The following is an 18,774-nucleotide window of genomic DNA, read 5'->3' as shown; positions in this document are numbered from 1 at the left end:
GCTGTGTGTGACACGGGACAGCCGAGCGAGGGGACACCCCGGGGGGGGGGTGACGGGAACTGTCAGGGCAAGGGTGCTCCGTCGCCATGGGGACCGGGAGGTGACACGGGGCGGGGGGGGGGGCTGCCTGTCACCGGTGGGGGGGGGCGGATCTGTCACGGGGCGGTGGGGGTGCTCCCCGACCCGCCGGGGCCGGGAAGAGGCGGCGTGGGGGGGGCGCGTTGCGCGTCGGCGGGACGGGCAGGCCCGGGCCCCGACGGCAGCTCGGGCGCCGCCGGCCGCGGAGGCCCGGCCCGGCCCGGCCCGGCCGCGCCGCCTCCCCCCCCTCCCCTTCCCCGCCACCGGGAGCTGCCCGTCCCCCCGGGGGGGCGGCCGCGGCCCCCTGCTCTGACAGCCCCCGCCGGTTCTTCCCCCCCCCCCGCCCGCCTCGCCCCGACTCCCGCCCCGCCGCCCGCCTCGCCGCCTCCCGCCGCGGCCCCGACGGCGCGGCCCGCCCCGACGTGCGGCCCGCGGGCCGGCCGGGCTAAAACGGCGGCGGACCGGGCCGGACCGGACCGGGCCGGGGACCGGGCCGGGGCGCGGCGGGCGGGCGCCCTTACCTGAGCGGGAGCCCCCTCGGCCATGGCCCTTTGTTCCCTGCCCGGGGCCCCGGGGGCCGCGACCGGGAGGATCCAGCGCCCGTTCGCTCCTTCACCTCCGCCCGCCGCCGGGCATCGGGCTGGGCCCGGGGCGGCGCGGCGCGGCGGCGGCGGGGCGGCGGCGGCGGCGGCGGCGGCGGCGGCGGTGGCGGGGCGGGGGCGCGGCGGGGCGGCGCGGCGGGGCGGGGCGCGGCCCGGCCCGACCCGACCCGACCGGGGGTTAGGCGTGGGGGGGGGGGGAGGGAAGGGGGGGGGGAAGGGGAGGGGCGGCGGCGGCGGCGGCGTGAGACCGAGCGCGGCTCCGGGTCCCGGCTCCGCCGCTCTCGCGTTTGGGCACTCCGGCCCCGCCGCTGCCCCGCCGAGCCGGCAGGGGGCGGGCGGAGCGCCGCCGCCGAGCGGGGCCGCGCCGGGGGCCGCGCCGGGCGGGGCGGAGCGGGGCGCCCGCCGATACCGCAGCGCCCCCTGTCGCACCGACGGCATCACCGCCGCCGCCGCCGCGCACCGTCGGGGCCCCCCCCCCCTCCCCGGCCCGGCCTCGCCACCGGGGGAACGGAGCGGGGCGGCCCTGGGGGGGGTGTGCCCGGGGATCGGGCCCGGGAGCCCCCCCCGCGCGGGAACTGGGGAGAGACTGGGGGAACTGGAGGGGGACTGGGGGGGCTGGGGCAACTGGGGAAGGGCTGGGGGCAACTGGGGAGGGGCTGGGAGGAACCGGGGCGACCCCAGGGGTAACTGGGGGAACTGGGGAGGGACTGGGGCGACGGGGGGGAACTGGAGGGGGACTGGGGTAACTGGGGAAAGACTGGGGTGACTGGGGGGAACTGGAGTGGGACTGGGGGTGGACTGGGGGGAACTGGAGGGGCGCTGGGGGAACTGGGGAAAGACTGGGGTGACTGGGGGGAACTGGAGGGGGACTGGGGTGACTGGGGGGAACTGGAGGGGGACTGGGGGAGACTGGGGAAAGACTGGGGTGACTGGGGAAAGACTGGGGTGACTGGGGGGAACTGGAGGGGGACTGGGGGGAACTGGGGAAAGACTGGGGTGACTGGGGGGAACTGGAGGGGGACTGGGGGAACTGGAGGGAGACTGGAGGGGGACTGGGGGGACTGGAGGGGGACTGGGAGGAACACTGGGTGACGGGCAACTGGGGGAGGACTGGGGGGAACTGGGGAGAGGCTGGGGTGACTGAGGGAAACTGGAGGGAACAGGGGAAAGACTGGGGGAACTGGAGGGGGACTGGGGTGACTGGGGAGAGACTGGGGGGAACTGGGCAGAGACTGGGGTGACTGTAGGGGCTGGGGAAACTGGGGAAGGACTGGGGGCAACTGGGGGAATTGGGGAGAGACTGGGGGAACTGGAGGGGGACTGGGGTGACTGTAGGGGCTGGGGAAACTGGGGAAGGACCGGGGGCAACTGGGGAGGTGCTGGCAGCAACCGGGAAGGAGCTGGGAGGAACCGGGAAGGGGCTGGGAGTAACTGGGAAGGAGCTGGGAGTAACTGGGGCAACCCCAGGGGTAACTGGGCTGATGGGGGGGACCGGGGGAACCGGGGAACTGGGCTTCCCCCCCCCCCGGCCCGCACCGTCGGGCGCCGCCATGGCCGGGGGCGGGGCCTGCGCCGAGCGCCCCCTGGCGGCCCGCCCCCTCCCCCGAGACCGTCCGTCCCCCCCCCCGGCCCTGCGGCCTCGCGCCCCGCGGGCCTCTGAAATGGCGGCCGGAGGGCGGCGTCGCCATGGAAACCGCCCCCCCCCCCACCGGCCGGGGACGAGCCCACACACGGACACGTACATACACGCACGGACATACACCCACAGACACACACACACCCCCGCACCGGCCGCTGTCCGGGCTCGGAGGGGGCGGCACGGACCCGCCGGACCCTCCCGTCCCTTCCCGTCCTCGCCCACCCCGTCCCGTCCCCTCATGTCCCTTCCCGGTCTGTCTCGTCCCATCCTCGTCCCGTCCTGTCCCATCCTGTTCTGCCCGGTACCACCCCATCCCCATCCCATCCCCATCCCGTCTCATCCCACCCCATCCCCATCCCGGCCCCTTCCATCCTGTTGTGTCCTATCCCGTCTTGTCATGTCCCATCCTGTCCCATCTTGTCCCATCCCCATCCCATCCCAGCCCCTTCCATCCTGTTGTGTCCTGTCCCATCTTGTCATGTCCCGTCCCGTCCCGTCCCATCCATCCTGTCCCATCCCATCCCATCCATCCCGTCCCATCCCATCCATCCCGTCCCATCCCATGCCCCCAGCAGGGCCCCATTCGTGGCAGCACCCCCCGGCACACGGCTTCGCTCCCGCTCCTGACCTCAGGGACCCCCGGCATGGGGTGACAATGGGGGGAAGTCGGTGACACCAAACACAGGGAAGGGCAGGAAACCCTTTGCTTTGCGGAAAAAGGGAGGGGACGAGGGAGACGGGGACGAGGCCAAATCCCGTCACCGCTGCGATGCCGGGGCGAGGAGCACAGGCTGCCCACCGGCACCCGCACTTGGGGGGGGTACAACGCCCATCTCCACGCACCCAGGGGAGCACAGGGGTGTGACGGCAGGTGGGGACCCAAATTAGGGACAGGGAACACTGGGAGCAGCTCTGGGATGGGGACGGGTGTCACTGCCTGGGGTTTTTACGTCCCAGTGCAACTGGGGAAACTGGGATCCAGGGGCAGATACTGGGCAGAGGGGGTGCCTGAGCCCAGCTGCTGGAGGGACCCACGCCGTGCATATGGAAAGGGATCTATGTGTATTTATCATGTATGTTTATTTCCCACTAGTGGATCTTCATCGCAATCAGCCAGAGAGGGATCAGGATGCGGCCACTGGTGCTCTGGTCGTGTGAGTGCCCGTGATCTGGGCTGCAGGCCATGTATGTATACGTGTATATATATATACACACACACAGAAAGAACATGTATACACCATCACAGTACATACGTGTATATTTATGGTGTCTCTGTGTGCTCATATGACGAGCCGTGCTCAGCCCCGCTGCTGCAGCACCCGCCCTGTGTTCAGGCTGCCGGATCCAGCACGATGCTTTTTCCCCCACCGCGAGCCGTCCTTTTCCCTCCTCCTCTCCCTCCCCAGCACCTCCATCCCCGCACCCCTCCCTGCATTGGGCAGCCCCATCCTGCCTGGTTGCTCCAGGGAGCGTGGCGTTGGGGCAGAATTTGGCCGGGGTCACTTGTTGGGGCTCTGCGGGCACCCAGCAGGGTTTGGGCTGGCTGAGGATCCCCGGCACCCTCTGGTCTCAGCCCGGCAGCGAAGCCGGGGACCTGTAGGCCACACACTCCACGTCCCTGCGTTGGCTCTGACCCACGGACAGGGCCCACGGGCTGCCCTGTTCGCATCCCACATGTGGTCCCAAGCCAGAACCACCCTTTGGGCACCTGTCAGAGCTCTGGGGGGGCTCTGGTGGCTGCCCCCCGGCAGGGGACAGGCTGCACCATGGGCAGGACTGGGAGAGGGGACCGTCCCCCTGCACCAGGGTCCAGCAGGGAAGAGCCTGGGGGATGCTGGGCTGGGCGGGGGGAGGCTCTTGGAAGGACAACGCATCCCCCCTCCCCAGCACCGCGTGTGCGGCACCACGGCACAGCCAGCAGCTCCTTGCAGCAGCAGAGAGGAGCAGGAGCCGGGTGGCAGCTGCTCTGTACCTGGCTCCAGGATGGGAAAGGGGGAGAAATAGGAGCTTCCACCAGCCAGGGCTTGGGACCCGTCTGCTGCAGCCATGGCCACCACCCTGCAGAGCTGCGGGCCAGGTCACCAGGGTGGGGGGGACAGTGGAAGAGGGGGGGACATAGGGACAGCTGAGGTCTGGGTGCAGAGACCCAGGAGCAGACCAGGATGCTGGTGGTAGGTGGGCCAGATCCAGCCTCTGGGCTGGGGGGGGGACACGGTCTGGAGCTGTGCCAGTCTCCCCTCCGCAAACACCCCAGGAAAGAGGGGACCCCCACCCTGGCATGGGTGATGCGCTGCTGGGGAAAGACAGGACCCTCCTGGGACACCACAGGGCACCCGCTGCCCACCCACCCACCACCACCAGCCCCACGTCCCCAGGGCTCAGCCCCACCAGCCGGCACTGCGCTCCCCAGGACGCACGAGGTCCTGGCACAGCGAGATAAAACGGTGCGCTGCCCTGCGTGGGGGCCAGGCCTGGCAGGAACAGTTTATTGGCAGCCCCCGGTACAAAGAACTTGGGTACTTGCGAGCGAGGAAGCGGCAATGCAAACTCAGCGCGGCCCGGCTTGGCGGCTGCCTCTCCGGCTGCCTCTCCGATGGGCAGCGGGCACGAGTGAGCCTGGCCCGGTGTGCCAAGGTCCTTCCAGCTCCGCCAGGATGCCATGGGGTGCCGCAGGGCCCAGGCCGCCCTGTCTGGCGAGAGATGAACGCGCAGCGTCGGCAGCTGGACCCTCAGCAGAGCATGCCAGGGCTCTTCTCGCCTGCCGCAGTGGGTGCCGGAAGGCCAGTCCATGAAAACCCAGCTCCGAGACGCGGGGCAGTGCTGCAACCGCACACACTGGTGCTTCTCCCAGCATAGGACTGTCCTGGCTCTACCCCACAGCAGAGCCTGGCTGTGACCAGCGACTCCTCGGCCATTGCTGCAGCCTTATTTGCGCGTGGTGCAGGCCAGCTCCCAGAGCCGCGACGTTATTCTCGCATAAAACCGAAATCTGCTTCCAGCCACAGTGGCAGCAGAGAAAAAGCTTAAAAACACAAACCCCAAATGCCAGACACCAACCACAGCAGCCCCAGAGCCGCGCCGAGCAGCCTTGTTTGCCAGACCTGACTCCCCAGACGCTCGGCTTGGCTTGTGCGGTTCTCCAGTTGTGCAAGTTACCTGGAAAAAGCTAATAAATAACAGCCGGGTGCCGGGCAAGGGTGCTGCAGGCGTCACTGCGGGAGAGGGGCGAGCAAGGACGAAACACAGAGGCCGGCGAGGGGACTGGGGCTGCCATCACTCAACCCGACACGGGCTTCAGAATGGAAACACTGTATTGACAGACTTTACAAAAGTTATTACAAAACACAATCACGAACCAGCAGCTGACGATACACAGCGGAAGAGACACCACTTATAGCCACCTCAGGAACAACACTAATTAGCTCTGAGAAGTCAACCAATATTTACACAGACATCTGAAAAACTCCGGTCAGTTATACATTTAAGTGTTTTAGATCGACTGTGAAATATAGTGCCACACGTTTCCTTGTAGTATTATAATAATAATAATAATAATTAATAATAATAATAATAATAATATAATAATAATAATATACTACTTCTAGATTAACTAAAAACCAAACAGCTCTTTACAGGGGTTAGGAGAAGTTGCTTTCACTCGTCTGACTTACCTGAGTGTGAGACCAAACCCAGTTAAAAAATAATAATAAAATCGCCTTCATTGACAGGAGTTTGTGTGATGGACCAGCGGCTCCATTCCCTCAGGCCAGAGGGAAACTACAGCCCAACTGGTGCCAGTAACATCCTTCGAAAGAACAAGAGACGTGTCCTCCTCGGGTGAGTTACCCGACCGCGCCTCCACACGCTGCCCTTCCTGACTCCTCCTGCTCCAATGTCCTCAGCCCCTTCTCCTGCTCGTCCTTTCCTCCTGCACCTACTTTTTCTCACCTTGCTCTTTGCCGCTCTCTTCTCTCCGCTTTTTTGCCTTTGACAGATCCCACGTCGTGCCCCTAACCACGTCTCTGCCTCGCCTCTCTTCCCTTCATCCCAGCCCTGGCCTCGCAGCACGGGGCTGCCGTTCGAGGTCCGGCAACGCAATGGGAGTGGGCGGCCGGTTGCCTGGGAATGGCACCTTCCTTCCCTCCCTCCCTCCCTCGCGCTTCCAGCCTTGCGGTGAAACGAGTGGAAAAAAGAAAGCGAAAGCTTGTCACTCCTGAATATGCACAAAGATAGGTGGGGAAACACCTGCTAAATACGGACCCCAGAGAATCGCTCGGGATTATTCTCTACAGGCAAAATCCAAACCTGCGTAGGGGACAACTAGTACAAGGCCTACGCCGCTATGGAAGTCCCACGTAACCCCGCGGGGTCGAAGAGGTGCCTAGGCCGTCCGATCAGAGTTTTTAAGAGGAATTCCTTTGATGCTTCAACAAAGCGGGCTTTGTAGCATGACCACATGGATTAGCTGCGATACAAGTTCACCTCCCATCATGCTGCACGTCCACCTGCTAGACCGTCATCGTAACTGCGAGCCCTTCTGCCCCGGCCTCCCACCGCAGCGCTACTGCTTAGTTTCTTTTTTCACGCAGAAATGGCCGGTTTGAGTTGCCGACTCCAGATTGTGCTGCGAATCCTCCATGGGCCGGGGGTTGCGGGAGTGGATTTTCTGGTGACAATTCAGAGACTCTTTGTAGCGGAAGTGCTTCCCGCAGACGGGACACTGGTAGGGGGTCTCCCCGGTGTGGACCCGCCAGTGCTTGAGCAGGTGGTCCCGCCGGATGAAGCTCTTCCCGCACTCGGTGCACTGGTACGGCCTCTCCCCGGTGTGGATGCGCTGATGGCGGATGGCTTTGGAGAGGTCTCGGAAGTCCTTCCCGCAGTAGGTGCACGTCAGCGGCCCATCGCCCTTCCCCGTATGGAGCTTCTGGTGCAAGATAAGGCTCACTTCCAGGCTGAAGCTCTCCTTGCACTGGGAGCAGGTATACGGTCTCTCCACCATGTTGTTCACCTGGTGCCTGACAAAGCCGTACTTGAAACCAGAGCCCTTCTCCCCATCGGGGCGCTTGGACGGTTTGGAGCGGGAGGGCCCTTGGGCTTTCGTAGGGGTTTTGGATTTCTGCCTGAAGCTCTCTCCGTGCTCCAGGGAAGTGCAGGCTTCATCGCTGGCATGCGCTTTCTGATGGGCGGCAAAGAGCTGCTTGTCCAGGAAGCTCTCCCCACACTCGCAGCAGATGTACGGCCCCTCTACTGCGGCCGCGTCCTCAGGAATGTCCTTCTTGGCCAAGTCTCTCCCGCGGCGAGCGGAGCGCCTCAGCCCATTGCCCGTTGTGGTTCTCTGCTGTGGGGTTGATCCGCTCCGGTTCTTGCTGCTTGGCTTGACCTCTTCCTCTGGGCTTGAGAAAACCTCTTCCCACTTTCCCGCCAATGAGCTAGGAAGCTCAAGGCTTTCAGGACCTTCCTCATCACACTGCTGTTCATCTGGCAGAGCAGAGACATTCATGTCATTTCTTTGAGGTAAGAACTGCCTCAGTATTTAGACCGCAATTCTCTCGGGGCAGAGTTGGTCTCTTTTGTACGCTCAAGACAGTACCTGGCACTACAGGGTTGCAAGTCCCCTCTGGGAGCTACCTAAGCAGTACTGGAATACAATCAAAGCTGAAGTATTTTGACTTGGAACCATAGAATCATTGAGGTTGGAAAAGGCCCTTAAGATCATCGAGTCCAACTGTTAACCTAACATTGCCAGATCTACCACTAAACCATGTCCCTAAGCGTCATATCAACACATCTATTTAAATATACCCCCAGGGATGGTGACTCAACCCCTTCCCTGTGCAGCCTGTTCCAGTGTTTGACAGCCCTTTTGGTGAAGAAATTTTTCCTAATATCCAATCTAAATCACCCCTGGCGCAACTTGAGGCCATTTCCTCTCGTCCTATCTCCAGCCACCTGACAGAAGAGACCAGCACCAACCTCACTACAACCTCCTTTCATGTAGCTGTAGAGAGCGATAAGGTCTCCCCTCAGCCTTCTTTTCTCCAGGCTGAACAACCCCAGTTCCCTCAGCCGCTCCTCCTAAGACTTGTGCTCTAGACCCTTCACCAGCTTCGTTGCCCTTCTCTGGACATGCTCCAGCACCTCAATGTCTTTCCTGCAGCGAGGGGCCCAAAACTGAACACAGTACTCGAGGTGCGGCCTCACCAGTGCCCAGTACAGGGGGACAATCACTTCCCTAGTCCTGCTGGCCACATGATTTCTGATACAGGCCAGGATGCCATCAGCCTTCTTGGCCACCTGGGCACACTGCTGGCTCATATTCAGCCAGCTGTCAATCAGCACCCCCAGGTCTTTCTCTGCCAGGCAGCTTTCCAGCCACTCTTCCCCAGGCCTGTCACGTTGCATGGGGTTGTTGTGAGCCAAGCGCAGGACTCGGCACTTGGCCTTGTTGAACCTCATACAATTGGCCTCAGCCCCTCGATCCAGCCTGTCCAGATCCCTCTGTAGAGCCTTCCTACCCTCCAGCAGATCAACGCTCCCACCCAGCTTGGTGTCATCTGCAAGCTTTCTGAGGGTGCACTCAATCCCCTCATCCAGATCATTGATAAAGACTTCTTGGGAAAGCTCAGACAGTACGATAATGAGATCTCTATACATAGCTAGACAAAGGGAAAAAGTGGGTTCCTCAGCAGAAGGTGAAGCAGAACAGGTCTTTGAAAACATTGGTTTAGTATAAAGGCCAAAAAAAAGTTGAGGGAAGGGGAATAAAACCTCTTTTCCTTCTGGGCATGTTCAGGGCCTGGAGCCAAAGGATCTTCCATGGTAAAAACAGTAACTCAAAGCAACTGCCAAGGACCCTGGCAAAGGGAGGATGAAAAGAGCCCAGAGGACCTGCGGATGTGGAGAAGCAGGCTGAAAAAACCACAGGTTTCTGCAGAGCGCAAGAAGGTAAAGCTGTGCTGAGCATTCGCATGCCCGGAGAAGACTGCTCAGCACTCCCTATCACAGGGCTCTTCACCTGCGTGTCACTTTGCCAGACATCTAAACGTGCGGCTTGAAAATGGGCCACTTTGTTTGCATCAGGCTGAGATTCTGGAAAAGCATCAGCCAGAACAGTTGAGCTGCTTCCAAGAATGAGGCTGGGAAGGCAAAAACACATCCTAGCAAGGGATGCTTCCCAAAGCGGCTCATGTGTCCCCATGCTTCAGAGCAGGGACCTGGAACGATGGGGCGGTGATGAGGACATGCCTTTTGCTGCACCACAAGAAGCCTCACATTTGGCTGGCAGAGAAAGCTGTGAAAAATACTTTACATATTCATGGAAAAGACTTTCAAGAACTTTGTTGCCAACACCATCGAAGCTTGCCTGCACTACACGTGCTCCTGCTCATCTCCACTTCAAGGCTGACCAAACACGCTACCTCGCTGAGCGATGTGACACCGTACAGGTGATCTGCTCCCCCTTGCCAGCCCACGGCTGCTTTTACAGCCTGCTGCTCATGTACTGCAGCTTCTTCTGCAGGCGTGCTATCGATCTGCCTCGGCTGCCGTCCAGCTCCCACGCTGACCCTTGAGGCAAGCCTGGCAGAGACCACGGCGAAGGCAGGATCTCACCCCGGGCAATCCCCAGCAAGTGCCAAGAGCCTGAGTCCGCCTCTATCTCCCCCTCTGCACAGCGCTCGGCGAAGCTCTGCGCTTCTAACTCACATGTACTAGGGACCTCCATGCTTTCCTCTTCTTCAGAGCCCTCGTGGCTTTCAGCCAGAGTCTCTTCGTATTTACTCCACGAGCTGTCATCGGGACCAGGAAAGGAAAACTCTGCACAAGAGAAAGAATGACAGGAGTTTATGCTCATGCCTCCCAGCTGTGTTACAAAGGATTTTGGGAGAGATGGCCGCATCAGGTGAGAGCCGACTAGGAAAGCAAAGTCACTCCTGTACCCAAGGACAGAGCTGGCAAAACTCAACAGCAGAGGCAAGTGGAAGAGCGCAGGCAGGTGGTGGCAGCCACATGTCTGCTTTCCACCTCCCCACTGAGTCCTGGGAACCTTATGGCTTACCGGTGCTGGGGTCTGTAGGGGTTTCTCCTCCCTCAGAGTCATCCTGATCCTCCGCGTTGGGATCCTCTCCTTGCTCAATCCGTGACAGGAGGTCAGGCTTCGAAATGGCAGCATCTGCATGTAAAAAGAGGATCAGAACGTTTCCTTTGCCCTTGCAGGAGAGAGACTCTCAAACCTTTGCCCACCAACCTTCCTTTGCTGCTGGGGATGACGGGTAATGGAAAGAGAGGCTTAAGAAGATGCTCTCACACATCTGCACCGCTCACCTTGTCTGGGCCCTGGGAACATGAGCGGACTGCAGGAGCACATTCTGCTCAGGTGAGGAGCACCTCCCAGCCTGCAGCGTGAGGAGGAGAATAAGAAAATGCATCTGTGCTTACCTCCAGGCTTCCTTTCTTCTCCTCTCTGCTAAGGTCCGCGGATCCATTACAATGGGGACTTCAGCTCGGGGACAGCACCAGAGCTGTCAGCCAGCAGCAGCAGGGGAAGTGCCCTCCCCATGCGGTTCCCTCCAGCCAGGACCGCTCCATCCTACTCGTCCGAGTCACAGGCTGCTTGCGGATTTTGGTGGGGGAAAGGGGACAATCACAATCTCTCCTAGGATGGAGAGCGGAAAACTTCATTTCCAAACAAGTGTGAGTCTCTGGGTATTAATCTGCTGTGGTGGATCCGTTTGCCTTATATAAGGGCCAAACCCCTAAACCTCGTTACTCAAAGGAAACCTTCAGATGAAGCACAGATACATTTTTCTAAGCTCCAGGCTCAGATCCACAGATCCCCTTCAGCAGGACCGTAACATTCCTGTGCCTCTAGAGTAGGACGCAGGACTGTTTTTAAACAGGGGAACCGGGGACAGTATTTATCCTTCACCTTTATCCCTTGCACACAGGGACTGCAGAAGACCTCTGTTCAAAAAACATAAAGGAAGAAAGGGGAAAAAAAAAAGACAAAAGGCCTGGATCACGCAGAGTTGGCTGGCAGGTGAGCCTGCACACCAGTGGCCCCAGCACAGGCCTGTCTTCCAGGGACCGCGTCTGCACTCCCACCCACCGCACGCGGACGTCTAGCCAAGGCAAGGTCACTTCTCAGAACACACGTAGGTGCTCGTGAAGGCAACACGTCCCCTGGAGGGAATGCCCGCAGCCGGGACTGGAAGAAGCGAGCAGAGCACATTTGTTTAGCCTTGAACACGCTGCCCTGAGCTGCTAGAGTGGAAAGCAGAAGGCAGAGCCTGCCTTTGCCTGCTGCTTCTCCCCAGCTCCACCCCAGCATTACAGGAGCAGGTACCACAACAGCCTGTGCAAGAAACCTCCCCTGGTATGAGGCTGGGGTCAGACAGAGCACCAAGGCAGGCAGCTTGCAAACCTTGCTCTCCTCCCTTACGAAAGGCTCTGCAGCTGAAGGACTGATTACCCACAGAAAGGGCTGGAAGGAACCTCAGAGGCAGGGCACCCCTCTGCTGCCCTAAGCGGCGAGCGGGCTGATGCACCCAGCGCAGTGGATCTGTGGACCTTTGCGTGACAAAAACTCCCCTCTTCCCCATCTTTACTTGGCTTGGGGGTCCTCTCACTTCCCCTCCTCCTCACGACCTAGGTGCTCGCTTGGCTCCTACCGGCCACAGAGACCGTCAGGGAGACGCGGTCACTGCAGCGATGCTTGTGACGTCCATCCACCGCTAAACTGAACCAGTGAGGACTGACCTAACTGCCAGGGCTGCCGTCAAAAGCTGGCATAATGCGTTCCCAAACCAGCACACCATCCACCCTCCCCGATCCTGCCAGGCACAGCGGTGCTTTCCAGAAAACCTGGCGCATCAGAACGCTGAGGGCAAACCCTGGCTCGTCTTTACCCATCGAGATGACGGCCTCGTAGTTGCCTTTCATGATATGCCTGTAAAGCTCCTTCTGCCACTCATTCAAGCTCTTCCACTCCTCCTCAGAGAAGTTAAATGAAGCATCGTTGAACGCCACAGGGACCTGCGATTAGAAGCATTATATGCTCAGACATTTTGCCTCTCGTTGAAGAAAATGCCCAGGGACATTTTCTCATTCAAACTCCTCAAGCATCGCACAGAACAGTCCCACACAGCAACACCCACTCCTTCCCCCATGCCTCGCTTGACCCCCGTGCCTGGCTCAGGCAGCTTCACCTCTGTCCACAAGGGACACGATGGGATTTTCCCTCATCACCTGCCTGCACCTTGCCTGCTGCTCTGCCTCCTCGCGCTGTGGGCGATGTCCCGTGCACAGTGCCCAACACATAGACTCTTTTCCCGTTTCATTTTTGATGTGGTTCTGCTGCCAGTTGCCTCTGAACAGACACTGGGGATATTACCAAACCCACCAGGCGCGTGGGGCTGAGCCACACAATTCTGCATGACTCAAACATGGCTCCAGCCACGCTAAGGAGCGTGTGACCCCGCATAGACCGGCCAATGTGTTTCGGTGAGGATCAGACATATATAACGAGTGCATAATTAACACAAAGGGACCTGTGCTAGTGCTTCTCGCCAAGCGCGAAAGGAAAGACACCATTGCAGGGAAGCCGTGTCCTGCTCAGCACTGCAGCCGCCCCGAAACGGGACTGTGAGAACAGAGTACGTGCGGAACAACCCCGTTTTGAAGACGGAGCAGAAGACCGTTACCTTGGGGACCTCCCCCTTCGCCCCCGGGGGCAGCCGCAGGATCCAGAAATTCCTGTTCTTCAGCAGATTCTCCATGTTCTCCAGCCGCTTCTGCAGCTGCCCGTACTCCTGGATGAGGGTGCCCAGGGCAGTCCACTTGCTCTCCAGCTGGTTCCCGAACTCCACCGCCGTCTTCTCACAGCCGATCAGTTTGGTTTCCGCCATCCTCATCCTCCCTTCCAGGTTCATCAGCTGGGCAGCCTGGGCGTCCACCTTCCTATCCACGGCCTGGATCTCGGTGACAAGCGTCAGGGAGATCTCGGCGGCCGGCAGCTCGGCCTCCCCGGCGGGGCCTTGCTCGGGGGCGGGCAGGGGCTGCTCCAGGGCCAGCTCCTGGGACTCCATGTCCCACTCCAGGTCCTGCGGGGGCACAGACAAGGCCGTGGGCTCCGCCGCCCGAGAGAGGCGGTACCCCGGCCGACGTCCGGGCAGCCACGGGCTAAACCGGACCCCGCGGAGGGGGACGGGACGGGACGGGCCCGCACCGGTGCCGAGAACCCTCGGGGCCGGCCGCCGCCGGGGGACGGGAGACGGGGCCAGGCCTGGGGGGGGGGGGGGGGGCGTCGGCCGGCGGGGTGGGGGAGAGGGGGCGTCGGCAGCGCTTACCTGAGCAGGGGCCCAGTCGGCCATGGCCCTGCGGGGCGCGGCGGACGGTGGCGGCGGGCGGTGGCGGCGGCGGAGCGGAGCGGGCGGCGGCGGAGCGGGCCCGGCGCCTCCTCAGCAGCGGCGGGGCAGAGCGGCCATGCCGAGAGCGCGGTGCACGCTGGGAACGGCGGCGGGGAGGGGAGGGAGGGGGTTTGCGCGCCGCAGCGCCGCCTAGCGGCGGGCGGACCGCGCAGCATCAGGGGAAGAGGGGCAGAACGGCGCCGCAGCATTCACCGGCCGCGGCTCCGGCCCCCGCGCTGATTGGGCGGTGGCGCGGCCAATCCAGGCGGCGCCCGCTAGCGGCGGGCCAATCGATGGGAAGAACGGAGAGGGAGGGCGGGGCGGGGAGGGCAGGGCCGGTACGCGCGCTCCCGCCGGTGAGCGGGGCCGCGCGGGGCGGCGGCGGGGCCGGGGCCGCGGCCGGGGTCGCGGTTGCACCGGGCCCGATCGGGCCCGAGCGGACGGGAGGGGGACAGGGCCCGGCCCAGGTACGGCACCGGTACCGCGGCCCACCGGGTTTCGGCGGCCCCGGCCACCCTTCCACTGGCGGCCGCACCGGTACCGCCGACGCCCGGTTCTCCCTGCCCGCTCCGCGGGGGTCTCCGCCCGACCGTGCGCCGTCATCCCGGTGCGGCGCATGGTTCGACCACCTCCCGTCCCTCCCGCAGGTGAGGCCTCGCCGGCGAGCAGCACCGGGAGCAGCCGCTGCGTCTCCCCGAGGACCGGGAGAGTGCCGGTGCCATGAAGGAGGACCGGGAGCACCCCGTCACCCTGGGTGAGGCACGCCGGTCCTGCGCGGCACCAGCCCTGGTGCTGCCGGTCACGGCCTGGCCGCGAGCGAGGCCGGCGGCACGTCGACGTCGGCCCGGGTGGGTGGCGGGAGCAGGCGGCCGCGGGGCCCGGGGTCACCGCGGGACCACGCCGGCCGTCTGTCCCGGTCACGACCAGGGAACGCCAAGGCAGGCCTGTCATGACCTGCCACCACGGTGCTGTGCAGTGGCATCACCGGCGGCATCGCCGGTTGTCCCTCTTGTCTCTGTGACAGGTTACGCCGTCACCAAACCCGACATCCTGGCTGAGGTGGAGCGAGGGGAGGAGGAGGAGGCGGTGGTGGGGTGCTACGGGGAGCACCGGAGCCACCGGCCGCGCACGGTGCCCGCCAGACCCTCCCAGGGTGAGAGGGACATGGGGGACCGGGTGATGGGCTGAATCCTGCTGAACCGGAGGGTTTATTCCCGTGGGAGTCCCAGTAAGGGGGTTCTCTCCCCAGCGTGTTCCTGTCTCCGCAGGGAACTGGCTGGGGAAGGAAATGAAGGACGAGGAGGGGATATCCCCGCCGCCCGGCTCCCCGCCATCCCGCCGTGCCGGCCCCAGCGACTTCCCCGTCCCGCTGCGGGAACAGGGCTGCAGCTACTGCGGCATCCTCGAGCCGGAGCCGAATCCCGGTGCCGTTAACAGGGGGTTCATCGTCCTACCTCCTGCCTTTGAGAGCCACCTTTGCCAGCCAGGGGAGCCGCCGCTCGAATGCCCCAAATGTGGCCGGGGCTTCGGGCAAAAGCCGGACCTGGTGCGGCACCGGCTGGCGCACGGCGGGGAGCGCAACTACGCCTGCAACCGCTGCGGGAGAGGCTTTGCCGAGCCGGCGGGGCTGGGGGCTGCGGGCAGCCCCTGCCGCCCAGCCCCCTGCACCGGCCGCTCCCCGGGGACGGCAGAGGGGGGAACGGCAACACCGCGGAAGGAGCGGAAGGAGCTGTCGCTGACAGAGAAGGTGCGGGTGCTGGAGATGCTGGAGGGCCCCAAGGTGTCTCAGAGCGAGCTGGCCAAGCGCTTCGGGGTGTCGCAGCCCCAGATCTGCCGCATCATCAAGAACAAGGAGCGGATCCTAAGCGAGTGGCACCGTAATGGCGACCCCGAACGCAAACGCAAGCGGGAGGGGAAGGACGTGGCCCTCGAGGCCGCCCTGCTGCGCTGGGTGGAGGGCGCCCGTGCCACCGACCTGCCCGTCAGCAGCCCACTCCTCCAGCTCAAGGCCAAACACCTCGCCGAGGCGCTGGGCCGCCCCGACCCGGAGCCTGGCGGCGGCTGGCTCGCTCGTTTCGAGGCACGCCACAACCTCTCCTTCAAAAAGCCGCCAGTGGAGAAAGGGGATGCGGAGCAGCCCACGGCCGACCACTGGGCCGGCGCGGTGCTGCCCAGCCTCCTCCGCAGCTATGCGCTCTCCGAGATCTACGCCTGTGGGGAGATGGGGGTCCTCCTCCCAGCCAGCTCCCCCGGCAAGGGCGAGAGCGCCAGCGACCGGCTGACACTCCTGCTCTGCGCCAACGCCGATGGCTCGGAGAAGGCCCCGCTGCGGGTGGTGGGGGAGATCCCCCGGCCCCCCTGCCTGCGGGGCGTCAACCTGGGGCAGATGCCCTGGAGCTACCGTGCCGGCAGCCTGGCTGGCATGACCGCCCCCCTCTTTGCCGAGTGGCTGCGGGAGTTCAACGAGGGGATGTGGCGGCAGGGGAAGAGCATCCTCCTCCTCCTCACCAAGCACGAGGCGCACCCCTACCTCCAGCTTTCCAACGTCAGGATGGTCTTCGTCCCGCCGGCTGCCGCCCTGGCCCAGCCCCTGGACCGCGGCATCACCAGCGACCTCAAGGGCCACTACCGGCGCCGGTTGCTGAGGTGGCTGCTGGCGGAGCGCGGCACGGGGCAGCCGACCCTCCTGGATGCCCTGCACATGCTGGCGCAAGCTTGGGGCGACGTGCACCCGGGGCTCATCGCTAGCTGCTTCCGAGCCACCGGCTTCAGCCCCGATGCTGGCACCGAGGCCCCGGCCCTTGCCCCAGCGCCCGGCCCACTCAGCCAGGAGCAGCTGGAGCGCCGCACGATGACGGACGAGGAGCTGGAGCGCGACGGGGAGTCGGCGGAGGCGGATGGGGACAAGGGGACGGCGGAGGGCAAGGATGGGGGAGACCTGGCAGCGGTGCAGCCCTGCCCCTCGGAGCGAGAGGTCTGGGGCAGCCTGGCCACGCTGCGGCGGTACCTGGAGTGCCGGGCCACCTCGCCAGACCTCTTCCAGGCCTTCTACGAGCTGGAGGATGCAGTGCACATGGTGTCAGCCGGCACCGGGCGAGTCCTCATCAGGGACACCCCTCCCAAGCAGTGAGCGGAGTGGCCAGCACATGCCTGGACCCACTCGTGCCCACGATGGGGACCAGTGCTCATCGGGGCCATCACCGGACTGGCCTGGCCACCGTCTCCTGCGGCAGAGCCAGCTGAGTTGTGCTGTGGGGTTTGCTGTGTGTTCACGTGGCTCAGGGGCAAAAGGGATGTCTGGCAGGGAGCACTGTGCACGGGGGCTGCGGAGCCACCGTGCTCTGGATGTCACCTATCGCGGCAGTGCCGGGGGCTGGTGGCAGCAGCACCAGGGATGTGAACCTGCTGCCAAAAGCTTCTCCCAGGGGGTGGCTTCTGCAGCCATGGAGCTGCCCCTGGAGAGGATTTGCCCTGAGCGTGGTAGTTGTGTTTGCTGGGGGGGTGGGGGATGTGGGGTGGTGCTGGGGTGTCCCCATGCCGGGGGCAGTGGCTCCTTCCCACAGGGGTTTGGGGGAACCGGGTGCCACTGGTTGCTGTTGCCACGTGGTGACACTGGAGGTTTGTAACAGGCATTAAAAATGTATAATTCAGCGAAGTGCAGCATTGCTGGTGATTGTAATATTTTAACGTCACATCCAAGCCCGCCGTGAGCCAGGCAGAGCCCCTGCGCTCCCCTGGGGCTGATGGGAGCAGCGGGGCCACCCCAAACCTCCCCCTCACCTCCCTCGCCCTGGCCTGGGGACGCAGACCCCCCTGGCCCGGTGACACCGTGGCCACTCCTGGGGCCCCGCAGCACCCCAATGCACGCCATTCCCACACGGGTGCCAGGGCCATGGACAGCACCCACGGGCAGCAGGGACCTGGCTGATGACCCTGTCGTGGCTGTTAATTAAGAGCCCTGGGCTGCACGCTGGCTGTGCCAGCCACAGTGTCCCACGCGGTGTGGGTGGCACCCGTGTGCACCCTGGGGGTCCCCTGCACAGCTCCCCCCATGTACACTGGACTGTGCACCCTAATGGGCACCCACTGTGCACCCTGTCCCCGGCACAGTGACCGCTGCTGCAGCGGGGTCCCCGAGGTGGGATGGGGCACGGGGATGACACCCCACATGTACACAGAGAACCAGGGGCAGCTGAAGGCCACCAGGGTGGGCTGTGGCCCGCAGCGGGGGCAGGCACGTCCCCACAGCACCGCGGCACCCAGGGGTGCTCTGCACCCAGCCGTCATAGCCACCCCCAGGGAGGGGACCCCAGTGAGGACCCAGGGGAAGGGTGAGTGGCGGTGGCTGGGGGGGGGCACAGGGGGTTTGGGTGGGAGGTGCCTGTTGGGACACACCTGGGCCGGACACACAAGAGGTGCTTATCGGGGTGTCCAGGGTGGGGGGCCCATTAGGGTGCTCAGGACAGGGTACCCACCGGGACGCAGCGAGCGGTGCGTGCGAGGGGCACCCAGGTACCAGTTGGGGTGAGGGGGGCCGGGGGTGCAAGGGGCAGCCATCGCATGGGACAGGGTGCACCCGGGGACCTGTTGGGGTGCTCGGTAAGTTTACCCGGGGGTCGCCTGTGGGGATGCATGGGGTGGAGGGCACGGGGTGCTCGGGGCAGAGGGTGCGAGGGGCACCCACGGAGGTGCGTGAGGCGCTGAGTACCTTAGGCGTGCACGGGCAGGGGGCACCGGGACGTGTCCATCTGGGGGCAGGGGCTGCCAGGGCCCCCCCCAGGGATGCGGGGGGGACCCGGATACCTGCCAGAGCGAACAGGGCATCTCGCAAGGGGTGCTCCCCGGGTTGCACAGGGCAGGGAGCAGCCGTGGCGTTCATGGGGGGGGGTGCATGGGAGTACAACAGCCCCCCCCCGGGGGAGGTGCAGGGGCCGCGGATGGCAAAGCGCCCACTGGGGTGTGCGATCACGGAGGTTCAACCGTGTGGCTGGTGGAAGCCACAGGCTGCGTGGGGGGGGGGGGGGGAGTGCACAACCATGGGGGGTGCACG

General features: G+C 63.9%; 2 protein-coding genes across 2 annotated transcripts in view; both read right to left on the bottom strand.

The window, feature by feature from the left end:
- Nucleotides 1-18,774, bottom strand: part of LOC142028576 (uncharacterized) — a 39,428-nt gene that overhangs the window by 7,862 nt on the left and 12,792 nt on the right. The window contains exons 13-16 of the mRNA XM_075022416.1: nucleotides 15,601-16,779; nucleotides 14,557-14,739; nucleotides 14,217-14,474; nucleotides 600-1,100 (exon numbers count right to left, since the gene is read on the bottom strand). Of these exons, the coding sequence (XP_074878517.1) occupies nucleotides 600-1,100; nucleotides 14,217-14,474; nucleotides 14,557-14,739; nucleotides 15,601-16,779 (2,121 nt within the window). The remainder of the gene's footprint in view (nucleotides 1-599; nucleotides 1,101-14,216; nucleotides 14,475-14,556; nucleotides 14,740-15,600; nucleotides 16,780-18,774) is intronic.
- On the bottom strand, nucleotides 4,770-13,809 carry LOC142038076 (zinc finger protein 783-like). Its single transcript, XM_075043096.1, has 6 exons — nucleotides 13,665-13,809; nucleotides 13,020-13,418; nucleotides 12,225-12,351; nucleotides 10,376-10,489; nucleotides 10,024-10,134; nucleotides 4,770-7,797 (listed from the first exon to the last, which is right to left on the bottom strand). Exons 1-6 carry the CDS (start codon nucleotides 13,686-13,688, stop codon nucleotides 6,881-6,883), a joined length of 1,692 nt encoding a protein of 563 aa, XP_074899197.1. The 5' UTR covers nucleotides 13,689-13,809; the 3' UTR covers nucleotides 4,770-6,880.

Source organism: Buteo buteo, chromosome 2 (genome assembly GCF_964188355.1).
Source record: "Buteo buteo chromosome 2, bButBut1.hap1.1, whole genome shotgun sequence".
In the NCBI taxonomy this organism is placed as follows: Eukaryota; Metazoa; Chordata; class Aves; order Accipitriformes; family Accipitridae; genus Buteo; species Buteo buteo.
Note: the sequence above shows the minus strand (reverse complement) of the source record. Positions and strands in the feature narration are given on the sequence as shown.

Bases quoted from the DNA above. Each gene is read 5' to 3' on its own strand.
- LOC142038076 (XM_075043096.1), bottom strand. From the start codon at position 13,688: ATGGCCGACTGGGCCCCTGCTCAG. The intron at 13,419-13,664 runs GTAAGCGCTGCC...GTGCCCCCGCAG, and splicing joins CCGACTGGGCCCCTGCTCAG to GACCTGGAGTGGGACATGGA. The intron at 12,352-13,019 runs GTAACGGTCTTC...TTCTAATCGCAG, and splicing joins CGAAGGGGGAGGTCCCCAAG to GTCCCTGTGGCGTTCAACGA.